Source organism: Propithecus coquereli, unplaced genomic scaffold (genome assembly GCF_000956105.1).
Source record: "Propithecus coquereli isolate 6110/MARCELLA unplaced genomic scaffold, Pcoq_1.0 Scaffold58, whole genome shotgun sequence".
In the NCBI taxonomy this organism is placed as follows: domain Eukaryota; kingdom Metazoa; phylum Chordata; class Mammalia; order Primates; family Indriidae; genus Propithecus; species Propithecus coquereli.
The window spans coordinates 906917-922298 of NW_012151729.1; the positions used below are offsets into that span (position 1 = coordinate 906917).

The 15382-nt window shown below is 40.0% G+C and overlaps 1 protein-coding gene across 1 annotated transcript; it reads left to right on the plus strand.

Annotated features, from left to right (window-relative positions):
• Nucleotides 1–930: 930 nt before the first annotated feature.
• On the plus strand, nt 931–13775 carry NMUR2 (neuromedin U receptor 2). Its single transcript, XM_012658275.1, has 4 exons — nt 931–1656; nt 8038–8122; nt 10684–10809; nt 13558–13775. The coding sequence occupies exons 1-4, from the start codon at nt 931–933 to the stop codon at nt 13773–13775; spliced, it is 1155 nt and encodes a 384-aa protein (XP_012513729.1).
• The last annotated feature ends 1607 nt before the right edge of the window (nt 13776–15382 follow it).

Here is a 15382-nt window from a genome sequence, read left to right on the forward strand (position 1 = left end):
TTTTCAGAATTCCCTACTGTGGGGAAAGCTCCGTGAGGGCAGAAACCTTGTCTTGCTTGTTCACTGATGTTTCTACAAAGCCTAAAACATTGCCTGGCACATAGTGAATCTTCAAAAAGTATTTGTTGAACACAATAGAATTAATGATGCAGATAAGGAAAGGAGCCTCTAAGAGTTAGAGTAACTCTCCCAACTTTCCTGAATTTCTATGAATGTGCCTGATTTTGAAACCCACTTGCCTTTTGTAACAGCAAGGCACTGCCAAAAGTGACTGAAGTATCTAGCAGGGCCAGCTGGTGGACAAGTGCCCTTTCGGGCTTTAAATTTTATCATTGATGCAATCAAAACCAAAAGTCACATTGATCATGCTTTCCCCAGAGAACCCTGAATTTCCAATGGAACAAGACAACTTGAGAATTCTATTGATCTCCCATTTCTGTCATGCTGTGCAGGTGACAAGGATCAATGGAGATTTGTACCCTTCTACCCACGATTCTGCAACTATAATATGTATTTCCACCCAGATTCCCACAACTTTGCAACATGCATTGCTCTCGGTGCCCACTCCTTATTTAAGTTAGAGAGGCACACAGTCTGTGTCAGCTCTGCCTTCCCAGCTCCTTCCAATTCAGAGAAAGGTCTCTGCCTCCTCCCCTGCTCCCTGACACAATGCCAGCACTTCCATGCTGTCCTCTCTTCCTGTGCAGCCTGACAGGCACTCATTGGCCCACAGCCCGTCGAGGGGAGGGGCTTGTGTCTGGGGTCTCTTCAAAAGGGATCAGCGTCTGAGCAGCCCAAGCTTGAAGCTGAAACACACTCTCTCCCAGCCCTCTTCTCTGAGCCTGTGCTTTCCTGACTGCTTTCTCTTTCCTTTCTGGCTCAGCTTGAGACAGAACCTCATATCGGAGGAGGCTCAGGTCTTGGATTTTAATGTCAGTGATGGAAAAACTTGAGAATGCTTCCTGGATCCACCAGCAGGAGCTGGAAGATCCATTCAAGAAATACCTGAACAGCACTGAGGACTATCTGGCCTTCCTCTGCGGACCTCAGCGCAGCCACCTCTTCCTCCCTATGTCTGTCGTGTATACCCTGATTTTTGTGGTGGGCGTCACTGGCAATCTCCTGGTGTGCCTGGTGATTCTGCGGCACCAGGCTATGAAGACACCCACCAACTACTACCTCTTCAGCTTGGCTGTCTCTGACCTCCTGGTCCTGCTCCTTGGAATGCCCCTGGAAGTCTATGAAATGTGGCGCAACTACCCCTTCCTGTTTGGGCCTGTGGGCTGCTACTTCAAGACAGCCCTCTTTGAGACCGTGTGCTTCGCCTCCATCCTCAGCGTCACCACGGTCAGCGTGGAGCGCTACGTGGCCATCCTCCACCCGTTCCGTGCCAAGCTGGAGAGCACCCGGCGGCGGGCCCTCCGGATCCTTGGCATTGTCTGGGCCTTCTCTGTCCTCTTCTCTCTGCCCAACACCAGCATCCATGGCATCAAGCTCCACTACTTCCCCAATGGGTCCTTGGTCCCGGGCTCCGCCACCTGTACGGTCATCAAGCCCATGTGGATCTATAATTTCATCATCCAAGTCACCTCCTTCCTCTTCTACATCCTACCCATGACTGTCATCAGTGCCCTCTACCTCCTCATGGGGCTCAGAGTGAGTATCCAAGCTGGCTGGCCTGAGGCAGCATCCTTTCTTTTTCCACTGACTCAAGGTTCAGAGAAAAACTTAAAACTGGAGAAATTCAGAACTGGAAGGGGACATAGAGAAAAGTAGAATGAGCTCAGATGGGAAATTGAGAATTTATAGGATTAAGAATTTATAGACAAATAATAACCACAACTATTTATCATTTCCTTTATCTCATCTTCCATTATTTTTCCCTCTGTTCTTATAGTTCTCATATCTAAGTGTTTCTAAGAATCACCTAGAAAACTTATGGCTAGCAAGACGCATGCCCCACCCTTAGGAAAATCTAATTCAGTAGGTCTGATGTGGAGGCTCCTTCTAGATAAACACATCAGGTGATCTGGGGGTAGGTGGCCACATCTGAGAGACACATCCTGCTCTGTTTTCTGCCCTACCCACTGCCTGCATTGAAATTTTCCTCTGTACCAACTTAGTTTGAACACCTGCCTATGTTATAGTCCAAGATTTCCTTATGGTTGCTTGACCCTTTGGTTGAAATATCACGTTAAAATTTTTTTAAAATATGAGCTAGTGAGATCACCTTGGACTTCTATTGAGCAGGTGGATATTAAGGGATGGGGCGGTGAATAGATCACATGAGCTAGATTAAAAGAAAGTGTGAATAAGAGAGCTCTGGGATTAAGAGAAAAGTATCACTTATTTTGCAACATATCTTGTAATCAGAGGGTCTTTTCCTGTGCTCATGGTGGTACACTGATTTGTCTGGGGGGATCTAATTTAGCTGAGAAAAACTATTTTTGATAAGGGCAAAAGAAAGTCTATATAATTCCTCCACTGGTATACTCTGCACCCAAATTCATAGTGGTAAAAGTTCTTGACTGTGACAGTTTTATACCCATTTAAGGAGATAGCTTGTGTAGTAAACAGTTACCAGACCATTTAGACTCCCAGGTCCACAGCTGACACATAGTATTCCCTTAGGAAAACCACATACTTCTCTTGGAAGTAGTTTTCCGTTATAAAATGAAAAGGTCACATCAGATCACATCTAAGGTTCCTTCTAGCTCTAACAGTCTGTGATTCCTTAAAAAAAGAAAAAAAAATTCTGTGAGATGGAACAATGTAAGTTATAAATAAAAGGAGAACAAAACAGACAGCGTATGCTTTGAGATGGCTCTGACAGCATATAGTATCTGACGACTAATATACTCCCATCTCAGTCCGTCTCTGAGAAAGGTGATTGTCAGAAAGGAGTGCCCCAGAGGTGGTCCTCTTGAATACCTATTGTCCCTAAGGTCAATGTTAAGGGCCAAGTAGGAAGAACAAATTCTGTGTCACAGATGTTTAGGCACAAGAGTAAATCTAATCAGGTAGCGAGCTGTGTCAGTCTCCCCCTGGAGAGCTGGCCCCTGTGTTCCCAGACACGTATGTCACCCCAGATCAGCTCACAGCCATGTCTTAAGAATGCCCTGTGCATCTCACTGTGGAGAAAAATGTTCTACACAAGTCCAAATAAAGTCCACTGGGAAATCCCCACCCCAGACTTATCAATACCATCTCCAATGCCAATCACTTATCTTGGGTCATTTTGGGAGATATTTAACTTTGAGTAGGAAACACATATTCTCCCCTCTAGCCTATTACATTAAGTTGCATTTTGCTTTATTGTCATGAATCCACAGCTGCCTTGTATCAGGAGCTAAGTGACAGCTCAGACAGCAGCTTAGAAACCATCCTGGTTTGCTTTGTCTGGGTAATGCGACTTATGACAGCTTGTTCTCAGGAAGGATGAGGTGTTACCCAGCGTACCAGAGGACACCAAGAGAGGAACTATGTGCTTACAAAGTCACTCCTAGAAGAATTTTTAAATATCTATACTGAAAGTCAGGAAAAGTAGGCCCTATTCTGTGGCAGTGACCTTATACTCTTCACACATGCTATGCCTTTTGCCTAAATGTTCCACTGCCCACCACCACAATCCCTTTTGCCTTTCTCTCATTTATCCTTTGTCATACTTCAGTCACACTTCCTTGGAGAAACTCTCCTGGATGCCCTAGATATATCTGGTCCCTGTTTTGGGTGTTCATGTGCCCCAGCAATTTTCCTTCCTTATAATTTATAATTCTATACTTGTAGACTCCTTAATTAATTTCTTTCTCCCTGAGTAGACTGTAAACTCAGTGAATGAATAAGCCTAAATTACTCCCCTCATTGCTGAGCTTCAGCTCCTCTACCTTTAAAATAAAAAACTAGAAATATTATCTCTAAGGGACTTTTTGATCAAAGAGATTTAAAGAGACCCAAGCAATCCTACTGATTGTTAAGTAATTGACTGTCTTGGAAAGTCTAAAGATGTGATTGACTCTGGAACCCACTGCCTTCAGAAGGCAGCAAACCCAAGACTGAAGAAATCACAGGACCAGGGAAGGAGGAAGCCATGTGCATGCTCAAAGCTAAACATTCAATCATGCTGCATCGTTCTAGGACACAGTCTCCACTGAGCTGCTCTCCAGGGTTTGAGCATTATGGAGACGGAAAATAGATAATGCCAGGGCAGGTTCTTCCCCTTTTGGGAGGAAGTTCTGACCTAGTCCTTGTAGCCCCTGAATGTGGCTTTAATGCTTGAGTGGATGAGGATGCATATATGAATCATAGAAGAATTCAACCATGCCAACACAGGGTTGCACTAATTTTTTTCCCCTACCTCCCTCACTCCCTCTCTTCCTTCCTTTCTTCCTTCCTTCCTTTTCTTTTCTTTTTTTTTTTTTTGTAGTAAATAGTTTGTGTTAAGATTGTAGAGATATTTACACAAAATCAATTATTATAATCTTGGTATTCTGTAACTAAATCTCCACAAACTATATAAATGAACAGCTGGTGGAGTGATTTCAGTCAGTATAAACAACTAATCAAATAATAAATCAACCTGAATGGTAATCAACCCCATGAACCTCCTCTTGTTTTGATTTTTCATAGCTAAATGGGGTAGGGTAGGAAGGCTTCTGAACTTCCTATATAATAACCATAATTTATCATTCCTTTTCTTGTAACCTGAATTTTAAAATAAAAGTTTGGGCCAAGTGTAGTGGCTCACACTTATAATCCTAGAACTTTGGGAGGCTGAAGCAGAAGGATCATTTGAATCCAAGAGTTCGAGACTAGCCTGAGGAACATAGTGAGACCCCATCTCTATAAAAAAAAAAAAAATAGAAAAATTATCTGGATGTGGTAAAGCACACCTATAGTCCCAGCTACTCCAGAGGCTGAGGCAGAAGGATTGCTTGAGACCCTGTCTTAAATAAATAAATAAATAAATAAGGGGGTAAGTAGGAATAATTAATGGTTGACTATCTACTTTGCTAAACATGTGAAGGGAAATGGAAATATTCAGTATTAAAGCAGCATTTAATATTGACTGGACAGTTCATTTCAATTCTATTTTATGTCAAGCACTTCAAATTCTGTCGGAACAACGTACAACATGCATAAATATTCAATTTTTCACTCTTCCTCTAGTTAGCTAATTGTTTGTTATAACCTAAGAAAGCTGAAAAGTAAACAACAATTAATCGACATGATTTTCTTTTCAGTGCAAACAATGCTTGAACGGAAAGCGTGTCCATAAAAGAATTGCGTGAACTATTTGTTTGATGTTTACTTTAAAAAAAATCTATTACTTAGTGTGGAGAAATTGCCATAGAGAATTGTTCCACCCAATCAAAAAAGTGACTAGTGACTAATAGATCTCAATATTTTTTTAGCGTTCTTAGTTATGGGCTGAAATAAAATAATAACATAACTGTACCTTGTAATAATTATAACCTTTTTTAAATGGAGTGAAATAATTAGAGCCTTTAATAGATTTAATCTGAGATGAGTTAGTAAAGTTTGCGATTTGATGCATTGCTCTAAACTTGGACATGCTTTTCTTTTCTGTGCCTTTGCCTGTTTCTTTCTATCAGCACAGGCTGTGAGTGAGTGGTACCATGAGAAAGAATTTCTAGAAAAGACTCAGTAATCCACATGATTGGGCCTAGAGATATAAATAAATCACTTTATTTTTTTAATCAGTTTTCCTTATATCTTTTGAGTAGACTTGGGACAATAATCAGAATCACAATAATAGCAATAATATAGAATTTGCTCAGTATTATGTGCCAGGCACTGAGATAAGCACTCTACGTGCATGATTTTGTTTTACCATTGTGTTAATAACATCTTATCATCTTCAGTTTTCTCCCACCTAGTCCTAAATTACTGCACAATTACTCCACTATTTCTAGGTGACTCTGAAGGGTCAAATCTCACAAGACCCTTAATTCCTCACTTTTTGAAGACATGTAGAGAACACCAATTATATCCAGGAGACAAACGGCCAGGTTGATTAATCACCCAAGTGAATACTTCAGGGCCCGTGTGGTTCTGACAGCTACCTGATTTCAAGGAGCATATATGTTTGTTTGCGAGACAGCATCTGGATTTGTTGAACTTTAGAGGCAATTCTTAATGACCCACTCTTTCAAATCTTATTTAATTTTAAATACCTACTCTAAAATACTTCCCCAAAACACCATCTAGTCCAGGAAGCTTACTACTGCTGAGAGCAGTTTGTTCCATTATTGCACATAATCACATCAATTTTTCCTCACCTCAAGTTGGAATCTATCTTCTTATAACTCAATATATTGATCCTAACCTACCCCTGAGACTATATAAAATAAGTTAAATTTTTGTTCCACTTGATGACCTCCATCGATCATTCAGGACCTTTTGTATTAGCAACGAGGGAACCCCAACTCGATCTGGCAAAACACGAAGGGGAGCGTAGACCTGAAATGTTCGGAAGTGGAGCTGGCTCTTGACGAAGATTAATCCAGGAAACACACTATGCCCTCAAGGACCCAGCTTTATTTCTGTTTCTTAGCTCCTCTTTCTATGGTGTTCATTTCAACCTCAAACTCCACATAGCTGTCCATTGGTGACTTCAAGCACCTTCCTCGTGATAGGGGAAAAAAAAAAGCTTTTGTAATGCCAAACCTCCTACACAGAGAAGGGCTCCCTCTATCAGTCCCATGAAGAAAGAAGTAAAACTTCCATTCTCAGAAGGACAAGCAAATATCTGAAATCTCATTGGCCCCAATTATCCAATCACTGTGACTGGAGGATAAGACACGCTACTTGGCTAAGTTATTTAGAGACTATGACTGGAGCTGGACCTGGGGGTCATTCTCAGCCAAATCCATAACTACGAATAGGGAAGGAATAGATTCCCAAAGGGAACATCATGGTGCTATCGGTAAGAGAAGAGGGGAATAAATGTTAGAGAACCAATGCACAAATATATACTAACTATGTACTATACTACACTAACGTCTAGATATTTGATGGTAGTTTATTATGAGCCCTTAAAGCTTCTTTTACCTGGCTGAACATCCCCACAAACTAAAAAGTATATAAATTAAAAAGAAAAAAATTCACAACTCGATGAATGATGCAGATCTTTAGTGCTTTGGGAGTTCAGAGGAAGGAGAGGGCAATGGGCTGAAGTGGCCACCAAAGTCTTCCAGGAGTAGGTGGGACTTGAGCTGAACAAGAGAAATCGCATGTGCAGGTAATGTTGATATTTCAAATTTTCAGATGTTACATCAAGAACCAAAACATCTTCCAACTATGAGGAATGTATTTTAACGTCTAAACTCAGAAACACATGCACTCTTATTGGTATTAATAATATTAGTAAAACAGCATTTCCCAAATCATACTTGTCAAGATAGCACAAGGTAATCCACCGAAAAGGGCTGGAAAACACGATTCCCCTTTTGGCTGGGATGCAGGTAGGAGATGTGAGTGTAAAATGTGGGGAGTGGTTAGGAAGAAGGATGATACACTATCCTCTGTGAAGATTCATAATGTCCGTTAGCATATTAAAGGTTCTGAGAAGACTCACAATGAAGACTGAACTTTCATGAGGTAGGAATAATACCTGCTTTTGTTTTGTACAGTCTACCTGCCATGTAGCAGACAGATTTCACTTTAATAGATGCCTAATGTTACTACAAGAAAAAATAAATGAGTCAATTCAATTGTTTTTCTTTTTTTACTTCAAAATCTTGTATTTTTCATGGAACACCTATTATCGTGCTACATACCTAGGGTTCTACAGAATTGCATATGAAAAATGGTTGCACTGCAACTTGGCCACAGTCATCTATCCAATTGGTTAGATTCAATTCTACCTCCAACTTACTGTTAAACATTTGACATTCTTATATTTCTCTAAGTCCCAGTTGTCTTCAAAATAAGTGTTAGATTTATGCCTCTCAGATTGTTAAGGAAGGGAAAAAAAATGCTTTCCTTTCTTACCATCTCTTTCCACTCCCTTTCCAGCTGAAGAAAGACAAATCCCTTGAGGCCAGTGAAGTGACTGCAAATATTCAAAGACCCCCCAGAAAATCAGTCACCAAGATGTTGTGTAAGTCCTCTATTTTGTTTTGTTTTGTTTTATTTGTGAGAACAAAGGAGTTGCATTTGGTAATGGGGTCAGATTCAAAATTATCCTAAAACATAATATTTGTGAGGGTAGATTAAGACTGAGAGATAATGAACACATTAGGTAATGGTCTACATAGATACTAGGTGGACTATCTTTCTTGGTTTACTCAAGCTCCTAGGACCCGCCTGTTTTGTTTCACTTTTTGTTTTGAACCCTCAAAACAACATGCTAAATTGCATCCATTGCAATACACTGTGTGGTGTTTGGTAAATCGCATCCACTCTGAGCCTTTGAGCACCACTTTCTTCCCCCTTCTAAAATGAGCAGGTGGTTTTTAACCTATTTATGTTACGGGTTTCTTTAAAAATATGATGAAAGCTGTGGACTCTCCACCCTGAAAATGTACAAATGCACGTATACAAGATGTTTTACAATCCATTTCAGGATTGTAACCCCCTAATGAACTCCATGGGATCTTTTAATTCCAGATTAAGAACACTGGCCAAGAGTACCTCTAAGAAGTCATTTTACCTATGACCTTGTATAACTTTGTATCAAATAGTATGCTTGTGTATAAATAAGATACTAAAAAAAATATATCCAAGTACTGACTCACACTCTCCCAAAACAATGTTATAAAAATACATGATCCAGCACTAGTCTCTGAAAGTTACTGATGAGGGAAAGGAGATTTATAATATACTTTCCAAATAAAAACCTAAGATTTGGAAGAAATGAATCCTCAAGAATAATATGCATATGAAACATTCACTATGTGATATTTGTGAACAAAAAACTGTGAGGTCACTGAAGTTGGTGTTTTCAACTCTAATAGTCATCTTCTTGGAAATATTTTAGCCCTTGTTGGCACCTGACTTTCCCTATTAAGGAAACAAGTGTCTTTGTTATTTCTTCCCTTTTCTCTTTGATGATAATCTATTCTCACAAAAAGACTTGAAGCTCACTCACATTGAAGTCACAATAACAAAATATATTACAAGTATTTGCTTTGGGAGGAGGTTCAATTTTAACAGGAATTAAATTTTTATCTAAAGGGAATTATAGGCAGTAGGGAGCAGATTAGGGTATTTTTCTTGAGGGCAAAGCTCAGAAGAAGCTTCCATATTTTTCTGAAACTATACCACACAGGCAGATGACGTCCTCTGAAAGTGTTTAATGCCAACAGGAAATATAGGTATTATTTACTATGAAAACTTCAAACATGCACACAAGCACAGAGAACTATAAAATGAATGCCCATATACCCCTCACTCAGCTTCAAAAATTACCAACTCATAACTAATCTTGTTTCATCTTATACCCTTATACCCTACAAGATTATTTTGAGGCAAATCCCAAGCATCATGCCATAGCAAAGTATTCTATGACTTGAGAAGAGAAAAAAAAATACGTATTTATAGTTGTAGAGCTTAAATACCCCAAAGAGAAACTGCAATAGCACCAATCTCTGTCTTGAGCACTGAAAATAAGAAATTTGAAGGAATTCTGTGCTGTATTGATTTGTAGTATAATAGACACATCCCCTCCCAATCGAAAGATGCTTATAAAGCATTATTATGCTTGTTGTTGTTTGATCTTCCTCTCTCTCATTCTCCACCCATTACAGAATTTTTAGTTATCAAATTCAGAGAAACTTCTGAGAGTAACAAGATGAATTCATGCATATATTTAACAGTTTGTTATTAATCTATGACTTTAAAGAACACCAACTGCTTAAATCCAACCATTTATATACCAGTCTGTGTGGCTCCAACAATCTACTTTCAATAAGCTTTATTTTCCACAATAAAATGTTTTCAGAACTTTTCAATAAGTTAAATACTATTTTAAATGATCTAAAGCTGCGGTCCCCGCCCCCTGGGCTGCCGACTGGTACCAGTCCGTGGCCGGTTAGGAACCAGGCCACACAGCAGTGGGCAAGCTATCGAAGCTTCGTCTGTGTATTTATAGCTGCTCCCCGTCCCTCACATCACCACCTGGGCTGTACCTCCTGCCAGATCAGTGGCGGCATTAGATTCTCATAGAAGCGCGATCCCTACTGTAAACTGCACATGCGAGGGATCCAGGTTGTGCGCTCCTTATGAGAACCTAATGTCTGATGATCTGAGGTGGAGCTGAGGTGGTGATGCTAGCTCTGGGGAGAAGTTGTAAATATAATAAATGCAATGTGCTTGAATCATCCCCAAACCATCTACCCTCTGCCCCCATGGAAAAATTGTCTTCCATGAAACCTGTCCCTGGTGCCAAAAGAGTTGGGGACCACTGATCAAAGGAAATTGACATTATACAAGGAACCTTGTATGATCATATGGAAACCTGATCTTAGATCTTATACAATTCACTACTATGTTTAAATATTCTATATTGAGGATGTTTAGGATCTAGTTTGCCTGAAACAGTTATAAACTTAACCAGGTGGAGGGAAAAACCGCTAGAAGGAATGGATAACTCAGAGTAAGCACTGTACACCTATCCTTGCACAGACTGCCTTTTGATTTCCCATTTGTCGTCCTTTCCAGTTGTTTTGGTCTTAGTATTTGCTATCTGTTGGGCCCCATTCCACGTTGATCGACTCTTCTTCAGCTTTGTGGAGGAATGGACCGAATCCCTAGCTGCTGTGTTCAATCTCATCCATGTGGTGTCAGGTAAAAGCTCAGTTGTTTTGGTTGCATGCCAAGTGTCCAGGTCATTGCTTCTTCTTCACCTTGTTTAGACGCCTGAATATACTGATTTATCTGGGGACCTTCTATATTATAATGAAGACACTTGATTTTATTTTATTCAAAGATTGATTGGGTATGTTACTGGTCCAAAAATATATATACCGGATCACTATTTTAGAGGCTACTTTATGGAAAATCTCAACTCTAAGTGTGATGATTATGGCAGGAAATTGGGCTTCAATGGCCATGCAACTGAACTCGTTCTTGTTTAGTAAACATCCATGTCCCTGAAATCTTGTATTGCTTTCAGCAAGTGTTGCATCGCCATGAAAGCCAACCAAAAGGTATTCCTGGGGGCATCAAAGTCTGCTTTTAGGCTTCTTTGACTTTGCTTGTCCAGGATACCAGAGAATATGTTGGAAATAGTGGTGGAAAGATCACTAAGTCAGAGAACATAGAGTTGCACCTCAGTTCCACCAATGATACTCTGAGTGATCTGGAGCAGATGGCTTCCTTCATGCCAAAGTTTCCTCAATTGTAAAATGGCAATAATGCCTGCTCTGGACAAACCATGGACTAATGGAAAGAAGCAAATGCAATAATAGATATTAAAGAGTTTAAGCTATAAAATGCTGTATGTCTTTCTATAATCCCCACAATAATGTTGTTAAGTGGATAATATCATCAACATTTTATAGGCAAAGAAACAGTTTCACAAGAAGAAATAATTTGCCCAAATGTACTCAGCTGGAAAATAGTTAAAACGGGGCTCAAGCCCAAGTCATCTAACTTCAAGTTCAGTATCTTTCCTCCAAACCAGAGCAGACGATGACTACCCAGGCCTGTCTCTCTGTCAGTGTGACTGTCAGCCTTAAGATCAGACCTCTTCTATCTCCCCACCTCTGCTAGGCACTGGCTGACTCTATGGGCTCCTTAGGTCATCAAAGACATCACCAGAAAAGAAAAATAAGATCAGGTTTTGCAAATTAAGCTCCAGATGTGTGCAGAGCAAAAACAATAGCATCCATATGTATACTGAATACCATGTGCATTATCTACTTTCTGTCGCCCTCTCTTTTGTACTCAGCAGACCTCATGTATAGCTTATATCTGGACATTAGTACTTTTGTGTTCAATCATTTACCACTCAGGGCCAAATCTCAAAAATATTTCTACCTCTTAGTTTATCCTTGTAAGGATAAACTTAATCTGAGAAAAATAGGAATGTTTAAATAAATTGGAAAATACTACAAGTTCAAATAAGACTTGACCAGTTGACCATACCTCTCCCTCCAGATACATCTAGGCAACCAGTTTAAGATTTCCAAGTTATAGCTTTAATAATGACATTATTCTGTTAAGATACCATCTCTACTTTCCTTACATTGCAAACTAGATGAAGTCTAAACCTCTTAAAACTTGTGGAAAATGCCCCCAACTTGCCTTTTTATTCTCCAAGTTCTAGTGTTTCCATCCATAGATCATACACTTCTCAAACTGATAAATTAGAGAGTTTGGCACATTGTTCCTGTACAATATAACCATTCCTGCCTCTGCACATTTGTGCATACTATGCCTTATCCCTGAAACACCCTCTCCTACCTTCTTCAACTATCGCCGACCCATTTCAAGGTCCGGCAAGAGTCCAATAACCCCCAACACTAAATTTTTATGACCATAATGGTCCTTACGTTTATGCCTTAAAGTTCCTAGAACATAATAAGGGTTCATTTAGCATTAATTTCTTAAATGAAGTACCAGTATATATAAATGTTCTCCTTCAGTATTCCTCCCTGCCCAATCTTTACACAGGCCATATAGCCTCAGAATGTCCTGAACCATATAAATGAGGACCACAAGGAACATGTTGAAAACAGTACCTATCATGTGCGTTACATTCTTAGCCATTTCCAGCCTCTCTGTGGATGGTATCTTAACTTCATCCTCACAATAATCCACGGAGATGGTTTAGGCTGGAATTTTCATTCCCATTTTACAGAGAAAGAAACTGAAGTGCCAGTGTTTGTCTAAGGTCACAGAATAAACCAGGGCCAAGATCAGAAACTAGGTCCCTCTGATCCCCAACCTTAGGCTCAATTTGGGCCTTAGAGAAATAAAATAGAATGTGGCAATAAAGGACAAGTATATACCAAACAGAAAAATGACAATGTGCAAGGCATTTACTGGAGAAAATAAATGGTAAAACACAATTGTTTATTAAGGTGGAAGAACCTTTGAAGAAAAAGGGTAGATGGGGAAAGGAGATTGGGGAACATTTCTTTGAAGAGATATCTAGCATTATAAGGAGTCTCAGTGGGACTAAGGCTTGACTTATTTACCATTCCTCCATTACTTGCAGTTTCAAATTATAGATTTAAGTAAAATTCCAAGGAGATAGAAACATCTCTCTTTCCTCTGATATTTAAGCATCTCTTATTAATGCTATGGGAACATGTTCTTTAATTAAACAAGTAGGGATCAAAGGAAGTTACTGAATATCTTAGAGAGAGCCCATGTCAGTCTAAATTTTTCCAAGATTCTTTAATCTTTCTGTATTTGATTCCTAAATGCACAGGTGGAAGATCTGTTCAGAGCATTTTGTATTCCCAATTAGAGTCTTGTATATATTATTACTTCCGAAAGAGGCAATCGCAGGGATTCTAGGCCTTTGGAAATATTTATGCTTCTCCCTTCATGCCTCTGCCTCAAGTTTAACCCCCCACATTCCAGGTGTCTTCTTCTACCTCAGCTCAGCGGTCAACCCTATTATCTACAACCTACTGTCTCGTCGCTTCCGGGCAGCCTTCCGGAATGTGTTCTCTCCTTCCTGCAAACAGTGGCACTCCCAGCATCACACTCAGAGGCCACCTACCCAGCGGAACATCTTCCTGACAGAATGCCACCTTGTGGAGCTGACGGAATATTCAAGCCCCCAGTTCCCTTGTTAGTTGTTCGTCTGCATCTCTCACCTCTCCACAGTCCTCTGTACTGAATAGGCACCGTGAAGGAACTGTCCAAGGTGCCACCTTCAGAAGGCCTGGATGCTTTCAGAGTCGACTTTCCTCTATGCCTCAGAACTGCAGGTACGGACAGCCCATAACTATGCCTTGTTATGTGATGTTAGGGAGGCAAAATGGCTGTTAGTACTCATGCGCCCATTTCTAGTTTTTGTTTTGTTTTGTTTTGTTTTTAATATATGTGAAAACTGAGACTTAGACCTGGGTCGAAACCCCAGAACCACCTGATTTTTAGCTATCTTTCCACTCATAACTGCCTCATGTCCCTTCCTTAGTCCATGAAGAGAACATAACTGGCAAAGCATGGCACCTATACCTTGGCTAATTTCCACCATTGGAAATGGTTTTTCCTGAGTCATCTATACTCTGAGTTGTCACTCCTACACCCGACGGCCACTGTGAGCCACAGAGGGAAGACATGTAGGTAGTGTTCTACTTTATATGATTTGAGAGTCCCACATCCATGTCCCTCCACAGCAATCTACAGACATACCTCATTTTATCTTATTTTATTTTATTTTTTATTATTTCAGAATATTATGGGGGCACAAAGATTTTGGTTACATAAATTGATTTTGTACCATTTGAGCTGAAGTTATAAGTGTGCCCATCCCCCAGATAGTGTCCATTGTACCTGTTAGGTACAGTGGGGTTTGAGAGAACGGAGTCTAACTTTGAAAGTTCTACTGTGGGTAAAACGCTAGCAAATAGCACAGAACGCTGTAGAGAAACCTTTCACGAAGAGTCCATCAATGTGGCAAACTTCCTGGTTGTATTATTTTAAGAAATCGCCACAGCCACCACAACCTTCAGCAACCACCAACCTTATCAGTCAACAGGCATCATCATCGAGTCAAGACTCTCCATCAGCAAAAAGAAAACTCAGAGGATCATTAGCATTTTTTTGCAATAACATATTTTTAATTAAGGTATGTACACTGTAGACACACTACTATTGCCCACTTAATAGACTACAGCATAGTGTCAACATAACTTTTATATGCACTGGGAAACCAAAAAATTTGTGTGACTCGCTTTATTGCAGTGATCTGGGGCTAAGCCGCGATACCTCCAAGGTGTGCATGTTTTACCCTACGGCCCCATATCCTGCCACTATGATGTGATTCCTTATAGTCCCGAAGCCTTTTACTTTAGGAGTTCCCCTTATAACTGTGGAATACCCCTTAGAACCCTCATCCCTGTCACTACCATCCCCAGGACATTATCAGTTATTTCTCATCAGGAATGGGACCAGATACAAGTCCAACTTGGAGAATGAGAAAAAGCTGTGGTAGCAAATCAAAAGACACATAAACTACACCAAACAAAAACTTATTTTCATAATTTGGTCTAGACCTAGATTTCTAGTGTCTTAGCTCGTACAGTATAGGTCTACTGTCTTGGAACAAAGATAAGTCAAATGGCAACTACTGGTCTCAAATCCATGACTTTAACTACTCAGTCCTTTATTCCTATATAATACTCTTCATACATGTAATATAGGCAAAATCTACTTCCCAGACTCATCTTCCATTATA

Coding starts and splice junctions, on each gene's coding strand:
- NMUR2 (XM_012658275.1), top strand. CDS start 931: ATGTCAGTGATGGAAAAACTTGAGAATGCTTCCTGGATCCACCAGCAG. Junction 8,123..10,683: donor ATCAGTCACCAAGATGTTGT/GTAAGTCCTCTA, acceptor CGTCCTTTCCAG/TTGTTTTGGTCTTAGTATTT. Junction 10,810..13,557: donor TCTCATCCATGTGGTGTCAG/GTAAAAGCTCAG, acceptor CCCACATTCCAG/GTGTCTTCTTCTACCTCAGC.